General features: G+C 47.4%; 1 protein-coding gene across 1 annotated transcript in view; it reads left to right on the top strand.

The window, feature by feature from the left end:
• The window catches only part of UPB1 (beta-ureidopropionase 1), a 34,291-nt gene that overhangs the window by 6,848 nt on the left and 11,826 nt on the right, over positions 1-15,617 (top strand). The window contains 4 exon segments of the mRNA NM_001132004.1: positions 1,020-1,191; positions 3,041-3,128; positions 11,726-11,820; positions 14,296-14,457. Of these exon segments, the coding sequence (NP_001125476.1) occupies positions 1,020-1,191; positions 3,041-3,128; positions 11,726-11,820; positions 14,296-14,457 (517 nt within the window).

Raw genomic sequence — 15,617 nt, 5'->3', positions numbered from 1 at the left:
GCAGGCTGATTGTCAGGGGCGGAACCGAACTCAGAGCTGTCAGGGCCATCACATGGAAAGTGCCTGGCAGGGGGCGGCGACAGGGGGCTTGGGCTGACAGGGCTGTGATTTTGAAAGAAACGTCTCCAAGAAAGTGATTTAAAGTAGGAGAGAAATATTATTATTAGATAATGGCTGTCAGGTTATTTTTTGATGTGTTTTCTGAGTATTTCATAATCATCTTGCCCTTAGATGGTAAGCCCTTCCTGGCTAGGGACTGTGTCCCATCCCATGCCACTGTGGCTTTCACCCTTGGGTGTGCTACAGGTATCAGGAGGTATTTGCTGTTTGGCCAATGGTCACTTCAGTGGAAGGTTTTACAACTAATTCTCTAGCCTTGGTTAATAAACTACAAATGTGGATGAGCACTTAGGGCTTCCATCTGAACACCTGGGCCCCTCCAAGCCCACCCAGCACCAGATGTGGAACTGGCCTCCCCCAGCAGGAGCAGCAGGACAGAGTGGCCAGGGCCTTTATTCACCATAAGGCCATCCGTGTGATCCCAGGTCACGGCCTCTTCATCCAGCCTGTCTCCTGAGCCCCATTTTCTAAGCCCCTCTCTGCTCCCACAGCCTGCCTCACACCCTAGGCTCAGCATAGCCCTGATTCTGGTTCAGAAACACTTTTGAGAATCTGTTCCCTCCTTTCTGTGCTGACTGCAGGACTTTAATTCCTACCCTGATTTCAGCAACTCTAAAACACCAGCCTCTTGACTGGCCTCCCCATTGCCAGGCCTAACCGTGCTGCCTCTCTGCTGAGGTCTCCCTGCCAACTGCAGGTAAAGTCCAGGTTCAGTGTAGTGTTCTGTCATGGCTGGACCTCACTGCTCGCCAGCTCCCTTGGGCCCTGGCACTGAGCGCCTTCTAGCTAGGACATCCTCACCTCTTTGGCTGATAAATAACTACAAGAAATGGGAGAGGGATTTTAAGTGGAGCAGACTGCATCAAAATCACCTTCCCTCTTTTTTCCTGCCCATCTAGGAAGCTTGATCTGCCCAGGGAAGCTTTCGAAGCCGCCTCCAGAGAAGACTTTGAACTGCAGGGATATGCCTTTGAAGCAGCGGAGGAGCAGCTGAGACGACCCCGCATCGTGCACGTGGGGCTGGTTCAGAACAGAATCCCCCTCCCTGCAAATGCCCCTGTGGCAGAACAGGTGCAGACTCTTTTGACCATAATAAATACACAAACGGGGTTGTGGCCCGCCCTTGGAGCACACCTGCAGGCCCTGGCTGGCCACATACTCCAGGTCTGCAGGCTTGGGCACCTCAAGCAGTAGCAGAGATGCTCCTGCCCTGGCCTCCCCACATCCCTCCAGCCTCCATCTCTGGCTCTTCTGTCTTCTTGTTCTTATTCTGTCTCTCCCTCCTCCTCACTGATCTTTCCACTTCTCTCCAGCTATTGATCTGAAACTCCATTTACCAACTGGGAGGGTGCCCTTTTGGCCTGCTCGTGCTCTCCACGGGACGCTGCCTCTCAGCTGCCTGCCAGGAGGCGGCCAGCCAGCACAAGCTGGTTGGGACCGTCTGTCCATGTGTTCTTCTGCCTTAATCCTCAGGGCGGGGACTCACTATACCCAGAAGTCTGTCAGCTGTGGTGCCTACAGGATTACGGGAATAGATAGGCATTCACTTATGACCTCAGTTAGTAAATAAAAGTGACAGCATCTTGTATCTCCCTAAAGAAACATGTTGTCACAGGCGCAGGTGGTTTGCTTTATACACTTCTCCACAGCATTCCTCCAGCTGCTCAAACTTTCAGGGATTTCCCTGCACAGGTTTCCTCAGGATACGGCGTGTTTGAGGATTCTTAGGGATTCTGGAGAAACCTAAGGTCTCTTGGATTCCAGGTTTGGTTCTGCATCGTCATTCACGTTGGTCCTTCCTTTGCTTTTGTTGGATTCACAGATGTCTGGTTCTCAGTTCTCTCACTTTTTGTATCTGGATTCATTTTTTGTGGATATGTCCCCTCTATCATCCCAGACTGTCAAGTCATAGGACCAGCTATGTTTTTTTCACCTGCACAGGGCCTAGAAGTATGCTTTGCGTTTTGCTAACGCCAAGCAAATGTGTGTTTGTGGGGCTGATGCTGTCAGCAAATATCCACAAAGCCATGGGGTGCACAGCCTCTCAAAGGAGGAGACTATAGGCCTTGTAAAAAGTTTGTGCGCTCTGGGTTTTCAGCGTGGTTCCTTTGGTCTGTCTTTGAACAAACACTTTTGAATGTCTCCTGGGAGCCAGGCATTGTGCCAAGGACAAGCAGATGATGAGGATGCTTTCTTCCTATCCCCAAGGAGCCTGTGGGGTCCTGGGAGTGACAGACAGCAGAGGAACAGTGGCACACAATGAAAGCAGTGGCACACAATGGCTCCCGAAGGCCAGGGGATGCCGAGTTACCTTGACACTTGGCCCACAGTTGTGAGAGTCTGCAGAGGCCCACAGAGGGGCGACACATGACATAGATAACACCTCCAGGAAGATTAGGTGGGAGGAGGGAAGTACATTCCTGGCCCAGGGCACAGCACACACCAAAGCACGGGGATTTAAAAGAGCCAGAGAGGCAAGGCATTCCATGATAAGATGCACACAGGATAAGTAGGATAAGTGGGGGACAAGGCTTGCCTCTGAAGGCAGGAGAGTGGACAGCGGAGTCCCAGGCCAAGTTTGTGGCTGACCCGGGAGATGGGTGTGAGCGTGGGCCCTGGACCGGAAGCAGCACCATCCTCATCCCTGCCTCTCAGCAACCCCACAGGTCAGGTGGCAGCCTCCCCATTACCAGGTGAGGAAACTGAGGCAGTGTCCAAGTGTCTGACCCCAGAGCCTCTGCACCTCCAGCTTTTCATGCAGATTTTGGACATCAGGAGATAACCAAATATAGAACCTCCCCACCCTACTCCTCATACCTGCCCAGGTGGGCATTGATTGTTCCATATGCATTAGGATGAAATCCTAAAAATTGCCTTACCAGTAGAACTAAATGGATTCTAATCCTTTTTAAATTCTCAGGTCTCTGCCCTTCATAGACGCATAAAGGCTATTGTAGAGGTGGCTGCAATGTGTGGAGTCAATATCATCTGTTTCCAGGAAGCATGGAGTGAGTTTTTTTTATGGTGCTTTCTCTGCTGCCTTCAAACAATTGTGTATTCTCCCCATGTTGCCAAGAGTGTCTGCTTCCTGACTTTTAAAGAATCTCCTTTGTTTCCTCATCCATGGAAAGGTTCGCTGTCCACATCACCAGGAACCCTGGCCTCCCTGCTGTTACACACCGAGCTGTTGTCTGATCCCATCAGTTTTCCCACATCATTCTGAATCCATTCACTCCTCCCCATCTCTCTACCACCACCCGGTCCAGGCCCTTGGCAGCTCACCCCTGGCTTTTGTAATTCCCTCCAGCTGGTCTCCTGTATCCTCCTGACCAGGACTTCTTTACCTTCAGATCTCAGCCCAGAGCCAGCCCCGCTATCTAAACATTCCTGGTACTATGTACCTTTGTGGTTTTTATTTTTATCAGAGTTATACATGCTCATGGTTTAGAGTCAGATGGGTGTACAAGGTCTGTTACCAAAAATAGCTGTTATCCCCAGCATCAACACTGAGCTAGTTCCTTTGGAATTTACCTTTGTTAGTGTTGCTACTTCCTAATTTTTTAGTTTTGCATCACCTATTGACTTCCCCTTATGGAAGATGTCAGTGTTAGCTCTTTCTTGCCTCCTCCTGGCCCTTCGACATACATGTGTCCTTGTTCTTCTATCCCCCCAACCGTTTTGTCAACTTTGATTCCTTTTTTTTTTTTTAAGACAACGTCTTACTCTGTCACCCAGGCTTGGAGTACAATCACAGCTCACTGAAGCCTTGACCCCAGGCCCAAGCAATCCTCCCACCTCAGCCTCCCAAGTAGCTGGGACCACAGGCGCACACCATCACGCCCAGCTAATTGAAAAAAAAAAAAAGTTTGTAGAAATGGAGATCTCACTATATTGCTCAGGCTGAACTTTGATTTCTTTTCCTGAATTATTTTCTGTTTTCCCTAGAGTTTGTTTTGTTTTCTACTTGCCAAGCATTCAACCCCAAACTTTCTATCAATTCCTAAATCTCCCTTAGTGTGTTTTAGACGCGTCAAACAGTCTATCAGTTTCATCTCCTCCAAGGAATCTGCCCCAGAGCCTTGTGACTGCTGTGGTCTGAATCAGGTGCCCCCTCTGCTGGCCACACAGTTGTTGTCCTGGGATCCCCCCTCACCATCACCCTGGGGAATCCCTTTGCCTTGCTTTTGTGTTTCTTTGTTCCCACAGCTTCCTCTTTCTTGGTTTATACCCTTATTTTAGTAGAGTGGTGTAGTGGATCCTTATAGATTTATGTTGCCTTGGCATCCATGTTGAATACAAGTTTAACTCTCTCATACCAGCGGCAGGGCTCGGTCACCCTGGACACAGTTTCCAGATCTACACCACACTGAGATGGCTCAAGCCAAGTGGCCAGAGGTAAGAACTTAAGAGGCCTCTCTCCCGCCAGCAGACTGGGCTGCCCACTTTCCTGTTGCTTCCTTTAAATGGACCATCCAGACATTTGGCCATTAACTTAAGGTGACCACATCTTAGTCATTATGTGTACTGCTAGTTTGCCCCATACTCTCTCTGACTCTTCATTTCTGCCTCATCTGACCTGGGGACAGAGGACTGCCCTCCTGACTCATGGCACTCTCCTTGCCCAGGATCTGTAAGTAAAAAATCTTTAAACTTGTTTCCTATTGCGATTGTGTGTTGAATTTGCACCTTCCATGAGAAGAACCAGGGGCTGCCCCAGGCTGGGTTTTCCCTGGGATACCGGGGGAAACACAAAGTTGGGCTCCTAGGGCCAGAGTGGTAGTCAGGCAGGGACAAGTCAGGCAAGAGCCACACAGCATCTGCCAGTATAAACAAGTTTCACGTATGAGGGACCCCCTGGTCACAGGTTGGACAGACAGGCATTAGGCTGTCCACCATGTACAAGATGTATCCTGCGAAAGGCACACTGTAGAGACCATATCCAGCTCCCTTCATTTCCTGTTAGTGCTGGGTTGCCAACCGCTCTGGTACTGGAGCCCCCATTTAGCTAGGGACTCTCAGAACAAGTAGTTCCCTGAGGAAGAACACATCAGAGGTAAACTTTTTGAGGACTTGCCCATCTGAAAATATGTTCCTTCTACAGTTTTCTTGATCATTTGGTTGAGCATCAAATTTTAGGTTAGAAATCATTTTCCTTCAGAAGTTTGAACACACATTGTTCCATTGTTTTCTAGTTTTTTGGGCATTGTTGAGTAGTCCACAGCCATTTTAACTTGTGACCCATTGTCTATGACTTGTTTTTCTCTGGAAGACTGTAGGAGTTTCTCTTTTTCACCAGTACTCTACAATTTCATAATGATATTCCATTGTGTATAGCTATTTTAATCCACTCTAGGCACTCAGTGGGTTCTTTTAGTCTAGAAACTTGGGTTCTGAAGCTCTAGGAAATTTTCTTGCATTATTTCATTCATTATTTTCTCCTCTTTTTTTCTCGTTCTAGACAGTCCTACTATTAGGATGTTGGAACCCTGAACTAGTTCCCTAATTTTGTTATGTATTTCCTCCTATTTTTTTTTTTTTTTTTGATACATGGTCTTACTCTGTCACTGAGGCTGTAGTGCAGTGGCACAATCACAGCTCACTGCAGCCTTGACCTCCCAGGATCAAGCAATCCTCCTGCCCCAGCCTCCTGAGTAGCTGGGACCATAGATACATACCACCACACCTGGCTAATTTTCTTGATTTTTTTTTTTTTTTTTTTTTTTTGTAAAGATGAGATCTGTGTTGCCCAGGCAGGTCTCAAATTCCTGGGCCCACGCGATTCTCCCACCTTGGACTCCCAAAGTGCTACGACTATAGGCGTGAGCCACAGGGCCCGGTCACCCAGCCAGTATTTCCTCCTATTTCTTACCACTTTGTCTTTTTGCTCAATTTTCTGGTGGATTTGATCTGATTTGTCAGTCAGCCCTCCTATTCAACCTTTCATTTCTGCTGTCAAATTTTGAATTTACTAGTGTTCTTTTGGCCTGAAAGTCCCTGTTGTATTACATCCTGTTCTTACATCATGGTTGCGATATCTTCTCTTATCTCTAAGGATACTAATATTAAGTAAATTTTGTTTTCTCTCTGCATGGTCCTTATTCCAAGTTGGACTCTTTGTTTGATTGCTCATATTTTAAGAATTGGGGATTAAAAATCTGTGAGCTCTGAGTTTGTAGTAGGGGCTCACCCACTGAGCTCCATTATAGGGTGATCTGATTTAGTGGTAATTCCCAGGTAATCCCGGTATTAGTATCTCTGGGTCATTCTTTTCAGGCTGGTGAGAGTCCCCAGAGATTTTTCTGCCCTTGTGCAAAGAAGGGAAGGAGAACAAAGATTCAGCATGCTGATGTTTACTCAATCCCTCTGTTTTGACACTTCACTTGCTTTCATCTGCCCTGCTCCAAAGCCAGAGAGCCTCTGCTGAACCATCTCTGGAGGATGAGCCTCTGGCCTTCTTCTAGGGTAGATGGGGCAGTTCCCAGCCTCTTGGTGTGGAGAAAGGACCTGGACTTCTAACTGCTTCTTTTTTTATTTTTATTTTTATTTTTTTGAGATGGAGTCTTGGTCTGTCACCCAGGCTGGAGGGCAGTGGCACAATCTCAGCTCACTGCAACCTTTGCCTCCTGGATTCAAGCGATTCTTCTGCCTCAGCCTCCTGAGTAGCTGGGACTACAGGCCCGTGCCACCATGCCTGGCTGATTTCTGTATTTTTAGTAGAGACGGGGTTTTGCCATGTTTGCCAGGCTGGTCTCAAACTCCTGACCTCAGGTGATCCACCCACCTCAGCCTCCCAAAGTGCTGGGATTACAGGCGTGAGCCACCGTGCCTGGCTGTAACTGCATTTTTTTTTTTTCAGACGGAGTCTTGTTCTGTCACCCAGGCTGGCATGCAGTGGCGCAATCTCAGCTCGCTGCAACCTCCGCCTCCTGGGTTCAAGCAATTCTCCTGCCTCAGCCTCCTGAGTAGCTGGAATTACAGGCCTGTACCACCACACCCAGCTAATTTTTGTATTTTTAGTAGAGACCGGGCTTCACCATGTTGGCCAGGCTGGTCTCGAATTCCTGACCTCAGGTGATCTGCCCGCCTCGGCCTCCCAAAGTGCCGGGATTACAGGCATGTGAGCCACTGTGCCCGGACCCTAACTGCTTCTTAAATAGACCTTTGACCAGTCCTTGTTTATCATACTTCCCTGCTTCCCCACCTTCAGAGGTACCTGGTGTCCCTGGGTCCTGAGCTTCGGATAAGCAGGAGACCTTCTCTACTGCTAGTGGGACTCAGTTTTCTCTGATCTGCTGAGAGATTTGCCTGCATCTTTCCGCCTGCCAGCTTCCCATGTTTCCGTGCCTCAGTGCTCCATCCTTGTGGGTATATGCCTTTGCATGAACATTGCTTTCCTGTCATGTTAATGGGGTTTCAGGAAAGAACACATGTCTGTGTCCCAGAAGTTCATGTCATTTTCCTATTTTTGTTACCTTTGTACTCTCACTCTTGATTAGACTATGAGCTCCATGAGGATAGTATCTATGTTTGTTTTTCCCAACTCTCCACCCACCCCTGTTTCATCTTTAGTGGCAAGAATAATCCCTAGTGCATGACAGGCACTACAAATTAGTATTGGCTGGATAGTTGAACTAACATCTTCCCTTTCTTGGATCTGGAACTCCCCCTCATTTATCAAAGTCTAGCACAGGTACCCCTCCTTTGTGGGGCCCTGGAGACTCCCTCTGACCACTCTGTACTGCCAGGTTGTGTGGCCGCACCAGGTTCTAATTCATCTCCTTCCCTCTAGGCTGGCAGTTCCTGAGGGCCAAGTGTTGGGTCAGTGCATGTGGAACCCCATCCCCTCTAGTTAAAGAACTCGTAGTTGGGACTTTGCAGCCAGCCTCACCCAACCCCACTTCCACATCCTTCTTTTGAAAGTGTGTTTACATTAGAGTGGTTGTGTAAACAGGAAAAGAAGCCGCTTAATCTCTGGGGGCACTTGACTCACTCCTAATGCTCTGAAAGCTGAGAATTAATGGTCATTAAGGAGCATTTGTGTTTTCAACAGCTTTTCTGTTGGCTTCCTTAAAATAATTCAACTCTCTTCACAGAAGGCGATCCTGGGGAGCCTTGAGCCTGGTACCAAGGCCCCCAGGGCTGTTGCTGGCAGTGCCTGCCACCTGCTTGGCAAGATGGTGGTGGTGCCATTGGCGGGATATTTACTGTGGTACTCTCTTAGGACCAGGCTTCCTGGGACCAGAAGGAATTGAAAAGCTGAGGCTTCTCTTCCTTCTCTGTGAAATAAAGGGGGTGACACCTGCTCAGGGATGTTGGAGACGATCTGCCTATTATGAAGATAGGAGTTATAAACAAATAATTTTTAGGCAGCTATAAAGGAGTAAAAGGAATAAAGGAGTAAAGGTTCTCAGTGAAAATTTTCCTGTAATAAGAAGCAACCCCTGAACCATTTCTTTTCTAACCGAAAAGGCGGCTTAAAGAGCCAGGCCAGCAAGCTTTGATACGCAAATGCAGGCAATTAGAAACTAGGTCCACCCAACATGGCGATTCCTGCCCTCTTCTTGTCACCACCTGTGCCAAGTGTCATGACCGCCTCCAGATAACTCATACATGTTCAGGACATCATGGCAGCTCACATTTGCATATTAAAGGACTAAGGTGGGAGGGCTAGATTTTTTGCGGGCTACTTGAATGTCACAGCTGGTCAAACCAATCCCCTGGGCCCTATGCAAATCAGACCCCACCTCCTCCAGCCTCCCAATATAACCAACCACTTTTCCGCTGCACACCAGATTTCTCTTGGTTCAGACTCCCCTGGCCCCCTCCGCCGTACGGGGGAGCTGTTTTCTTCTTTCTACCAGGCACCATGCTCCACATATGCCTGGCATTTAGGAGATACTGTCTACAATTGTTACTCCTAAAGAGGTCTTAAGGCCCTCGCAGAGGCCAGTTAAACACTGCCCCATCGCATCACACAGCTTCCTGCACACCCCCCTCAAGTTAGTTCAAAGTAGCTGGAACAATAGCAGACAACTGGAAACTTCTGTTAGGCTAATCCCTCTAAAAGAAATGGACTTGGGGCCAGATGTGGTGGCTCACGCCTGTAATCCCAGCACTTTCTGAGCCTGGGGCGGGTGAATCACCTGGGATCAGGAGTTCAAAACCAGTCTGGCCAACATGGTGAAACCCCGTCTCTACTAAATATACAAAAATTAGCTGGACGTGGTGGTGGGCACCTGTAATCCCAGCTACTTGGGAGGCTTAGGCAGGAGAATCGCTTGAAATCAGGAGGTGGAGGTTGCAATGAGCCAAGATCGCGCCACTGCACTCCAGCCTGGGCAACGAGAGCGAGACTCCGTCTCAAAACAGAAAAAAAAGAAAGAAAGAAATGGACAATGGACTTGGGCTGGGTCTGGTAGCTCACGCCTGTAATCCCAGCACTTTGGGAGGCTGAGGCAGCTGGATCACCTGAGGTCAGGAGTTCGAGACCAGCCTGGCCAACATGATGAAAACCCATCTCTACTAAAAATACAAAAAAAATTAGATGGGCGTGGTGGTGGGCGCCTGTAATTTCGGCTACTTGGGATGCTGAGGCAGAAGAATTGCTTGAACCCAGGAGGTGGAGGTTTCAGTGAGCCAAGATCGCGCCATTGCACTCCAACCTGGGCAACAAGAACAAGACTCCATCTCAAAAAAAAGAAAAAGAAAGAAAAAGAAAAAGAAAGAAATGCACTTGCGTTATTGTGAGGTGGGAGATCTACAGAGTATGCTGAATTAGTCCAGACAAGGAATTCAGTTCTCCACATTGAGAAAGAAAAAGACGAATAGCCCAGTAGGAAATAGGCAAAGGGTATGAACAAAAAAATGTAGGGAAGGAATCCAGACTGGCCAGTGAATGTGAGGTGAGGGGTTCAGCCTCACCGGGGATATGGGAAACATTTACTCACAGTGAGGCACCGTTCACACCAGCAGACTGGCAGGTACTAAAGGTAACTCCACGCACTGCAGATATCCATGTGTGGCTGGGCTGTAGAGCAGCAATGGGCACATAGCCAAAGGTCCCAAGGGCCCACCCCAGCAGAGTCCCCTCCGTCCCCTGCATAGGAGACTGCTCTGAACTTGGTGTGCATGGAGATGACCGGCATCTTTGAACTGTTAATCAATGTGTATGTACCTACTGTTTGGGGAAAAAAAAAAAAAAACAGTGAGTTGAATGAAATTTCCTACTGAATTAGCCCCAAGGTGGGGCCTGGCCAGAGATCATGAGAATAAGAGCATTAATCCTTGCAGATGTTCATCCTGCCCAGTGGTTCCCAAACTTTTTGTGGGATCATTAATGAGTAGATTTTCTTATTTCTGAAGAAGCCTCCTTGTCACTAGGAGGAGGGAGGGTCCCAGTGCCATCCCCAGCAGCCTTCTGATACTTTCCCCAAGGAGTCAGTGGAGCTCCTGCCACCCTGCAGATTGGCCAACAGCATGAAATCTGCTGGTTGGGAACTTTGGCAATTTAAAACTTTGTGTGTGTGGCATATAGATATACATAACAATATTTACCATTTTAACCATTTTTAAGTGTACAGTCTGTGGCATTAAATACATTCATGTTGTTGTGCAACCATCATCACCATGATCTCCAGAACTTTTCTCATCATTCACAATTGGACACTTCTACCCATTAAACAGTAACTTCCCATTATCCCCTCTTCTGGCCTCTGACGGCTATTCTACTTTCTGTCATTAAGAATTTGACTACTCTAGGCTGGGCGTGGTGACTCACACCTGTAATCCCAGCAATTTGGGAGGCTGAGGTGGGCGGATCACCTAAGGTCGGGAGTTCAAGACCAGCCTGACCAACATGGAGAAACCGCGTCTCTACTAAAAATACAAAATTAGCCGGGCATGGTGGCGCATGCCTGTAATCCCAGCTACTCGGGAAGGCTGAGGCAGGAGAATTGCTTGAACCTGGGAGGGGGAGGTTGTGGTGAGTCGAGATAGTGCCATTGTACTCTGGCCTGGGCAACAAGAGCAAAACCCCATCTCAAAAAAAAAAAAAAAAAAAAAAATTTTGACTACTCTAAATACCTCCTATGAGTAGACTCCTACAATATTTGTTTTGTGTGTCAGCATATTCTTGAAGTTTCATCCATGTAAGCATGCATCAGAATTTCTTCCCTTTTTAAAAAAGGGTTGACTAATATTCCATTGTGTGTATATATATATATATATATATATATATATATATATATATATATATATCACATTTTACCTATCAGTTCATCTGTTGATAAGACACTTGGGTTGTTTCCATCTTTTGGCTATTGTGAATAAAGTTCCTGTAAACATGAGTGTGCAAATATCTGTTCGAGTCCCTGCTGCAATTGTTTTTAAGACTTTGGGAAAGACATTTGGCCTAGACCCTTGTTTTGCCATGAAGCCCAGAGGTAAGGGCTGCCCAGTGCCCACAGCCAGGAACAGGACCCAGAAGCCAGGCCATGGTACTCCTGAGACTCTATTCTCTTGCAGTGACCTCCCGCTGCTGGGCTGAGGAGCCCCCCTCAGAGGCTGTGCATGTTGGATATAATTCTGCCCTTTCTCCTATTTATAGCTATGCCCTTTGCCTTCTGTACGAGAGAGAAGCTTCCTTGGACAGAATTTGCTGAGTCAGCAGAGGATGGGCCCACCACCAGATTCTGTCAGAAGGTAGGACATTAACGGTGCCTCTGGCAGCAGCTGCCAAATATGTGCAAGTCACAGAGCATGACCACAGCTGCCGGGTTTGGCCTTTCACCATGGAAAATGCACCCATTTGGTGCTTGTTTTGCCAGATAAGATTAGATAAGACTATTTGCCGCTTTTTTTTTTTTTTTTTTTAAGCGTACTCTTAAAATTGGAGAGTGTAAGGCTCCAGAAGGGCCATTAGCTTTTTCAGGCAAGGGAGCTGCAGCCCAGGGAGGGTGGTCGGAGGTGACTTTTGTAGCAAGTCCCGCAGCTGGCAAGTGGCAGAGCTGGCATTCAGGGGCCAGAGAAGCCAGTTCCTCATCCAGAGCTCTGCATGCTCCACTGCAGTTTGCTTGAGTCACAGAAGCTTTGATGCATGGCCTGTGTCTCATCAGCATAGAAATTGGTTTTGATTTTTCTTCGTTAAAACCTCATAATACATGTTGTATGATCCCATTTATATAAACTGTCCAGAATAGGCAAATCCATAGAGACAGAAAGTAGATTAGTGGTGGCTAAGGGCTGGGGGTGAGGGAGGAAGGGAGTGACTGCTAATGGGTACAAAGTTTCCATTTAGGGTGATGAAAATGTTCTAAAATTAGATAGTGGTGAGGGTTGCACAACTCTGTGAATATCCTGAATACTACTGAATTGCACACTTCAAAAGAGTGACTCCTTGTTCTGCTGTTTCCCACTTCTCGCTACTGTACTTGACCAATCTTAAAGTGAATCTTATGCTGTGTGAATTATATATATATATTTTTTTGAGATGGAGTCTCACTCTGTTGCCCAGGCTGGAGTGCAGTGGCATGATCTCGGCTCACTGCAAGCTCCGCCTCCTGGGTTCACGCCATTCTCCTGCCTCAGCCTCCCAAGTAGCTGGGACTACAGGCGCCCGCCACCACACCCAGCTAATTTGTTTTGTATTTTTAGTAGAGACGGGGTTTCACCATGTTAGCCAGGATGGTCTTGATCTCCTGACCTCGTGATCCGCCGCCTCGGCCTCCCAAAGTGCTGGGATTACAGGCGTGAGCCACCGTGCCTGGCCTGAATTATATCTTAATAAAACTGTTACCAGAAAATCCATGAGGTGACGAATGGTCATTTATCCTTATTTTCACCTCTAACAGAATAACTCTTTTCATTTCTTTGTATTCTCTTTCAGGTTTTATACATATACTTAGGGGCTTTTGGGGCAGAGCTATAATCATGGTGACTTTATCAATACTCAGTTGTGATTCCAAACATCGGTGTTCTCAGGCTGTAGGGGAAAAAAAATCTCTCATTCACCAGGGTGTTGATTTCTTGCTATGGAAAAAAGAGGAAGGAGACTGGTTAGGGGACTTTTGCAGATGATAAGCCTGAGCCAGGGCTGGAGGAAGAGTGTGAAAGAGAGCTGGTGCCAGACACTCTGCCTCCACAGGGACCTGAGGCTGCCCTTAGCATGGCTCCTAGTGTTGCCTTCTGAGCATGCCTCTCCCCTGTCCTGTTGTTAAGGCCAGAGATCATGACGGCTAATTAGAGTAGAGGACAAATGACCTGCTGGGCTGCTCATCCTGTGGTCACCAGGGATTGATGTTCTTACTTGAGACAAAAGGAATTTGATGCCAAAGAAATTTATTTTTGGCATAGATAAGACGTTTGATTATTATTTTTATTCTTTTTTAAAGTGGTAAAATATACATATAAAATGTACCATTTTAACCATTTTTAAGTGCACAGTTCAGTAGTGTAAAGTATATTCACACTGTGCGGATCTCCAGAATTTTTGCATCTTGCAAATCTGACTGTATCCCATTAAACAATAGCTCCCCATTCCCCCAGCCCCTGGCAGTCACCATTCTATTAATATTGTACTTTCCATTTCTGTGAGTTTGACTACTCTAGATACCTTACACAAGTGGAATCATACAGTATTTGTCTTTTTGGGACTGGCTTATTTCATTTAGCATAGTATCATCAAGGTTCACCCATGTGTAGCATAGAACCATGGCATCTAAGGCTGGATGATACTCCATTGTATGGATGTGCCACGTTTCATTTATCCATTCACCCATTGATGGGCACTTGGTTTGCTCCCACCTCTTTGCTATTGTGAATAATGCGGCAATGAATATGCGTTTGCAAATCTCTTCTGCTTTCAATCCTTTTGGATATATACCCAGGATTAGGATTGCCAGATCAAATGGTAATTCTTGTTTAATTTTTTGAGGAACTCCCATATGGTTTTCCAGAGCAGCTGCACCATTTTACTATACCACCAACTGTGCACAGGACAATGTGATTCTTATTTAGCAAAGCATGGACATTAGGGTATTTAGTGTTCCAAACAACAAATGCAAGTGATTGCTCTGACCCAAGCCTAATGATTTAGTAGGATCATTAAATTCTTCTTCGATAAAAAACTACAACAATTGGTTTAAAAGTGGGACTCTGCCATATTTATCATTTTTCCAGCTGGCGAAGAACCATGACATGGTGGTGGTGTCTCCCATCCTGGAACGAGACAGCGAGCATGGGGACGTTTTGTGGAATACAGCCGTGGTGATCTCCAATTCCGGAGCAGTCCTGGGAAAGACCAGGAAAAACCACATCCCCAGAGTGGGTGACTTCAACGAGGTGAGCCACCCATAAGGTAGATAACCAGCCCTGCTCACTTGCCCCTCTGTGTGTTGTAGATCTCTGTGGGACTTTCTGTGGGGAAGTTCTGTGCAGGATCATACTCCATGTCACGCACACTCCACTGGAGCACAGTGTGGCTGCAGTGCTCAGAGGGTTACCTGACATATGCCCTATATCACACAGGCAGACAGGATTCAGGTGGGACTCTCAGAGGAGTCCCAAACACCTTTAGCACAATGGGGCATATATTTTTTAATACAACCTGATTTGGCCTCCTGAATTCTCTGAAGTAAGTGGTATATAAATTAAAACCAAAAATAAACATTGCACAAACATGAAATGATTCCTGTGGCCCCTTTCAGGCTCAGAGCCTAGCACGCCACAGCCCTGTGCTTGTTTGGAGCGTGGATTCCTTGTCTGTGGATCGTGGGGGGGCCTGAGGTGGCCCATGTTTGTGTGTCAGGTGGCAGTGGGCAAACATGCATGTCTGCATACTGTGCATTATGTGAAGTTTAATGTGCCTATGATCAGGGCATAAGTTGGGGGGGCCATTTTGGTTGGTTAATGCCAACCCCTGGGTGGGTAAGATGGGAGTGGGTGGATGTTTGAAGGAGGGAAATGACCTCTGCCTAATGCCTAAGATATTAAATCTGAACTTGATTTGCCGTTAATGCAGTTGTTCAGGATGTGATGTCCCCAGTTCTCACTCCATGATTGTGGGGGTCCTGGCCATTCTCAGGCTGGTCAGGCAGATAAGAAATGGCCTGCAGGACTAGAGGAGGTTTCCCAGGGAGAAAGAAGAACCTAGCGTTTCTCAGTAACAGCTGGAGGTGGGGGTGGAAAGACGCGCCCCTCACCTGTTTACCCTGGGATTAATCTTTAGCTCCCTGCAGATAGCACAGCGCTTGTCTCAACACAGCAGGATCTGCTCTGGTGCTCACCACGTGCACACATCCTGGTTGCTGCCTGACCCTGGCCCATTTTGATGGCCAGGATCAGGAGGAGGTGGAAGGCTCCTGGAGCAGATCTGTTTGGGACCCTGATTTGCCCTCTAGCTTCCCTCAGTGCTGTCCAGGACAGTGTCCCTGCCCTGGCACCCTTAGGAGCAGACAGAGAGGCAGGGATAGGAGGATGGGGTCTGGTCCGCCTGCCCCACA

Source organism: Pongo abelii, chromosome 23, assembly GCF_028885655.2.
Source record: "Pongo abelii isolate AG06213 chromosome 23, NHGRI_mPonAbe1-v2.0_pri, whole genome shotgun sequence".
Lineage (NCBI taxonomy): Eukaryota > Metazoa > Chordata > Mammalia > Primates > Hominidae > Pongo > Pongo abelii.
This window is presented reverse-complemented; position numbering and strand designations above follow the sequence as displayed.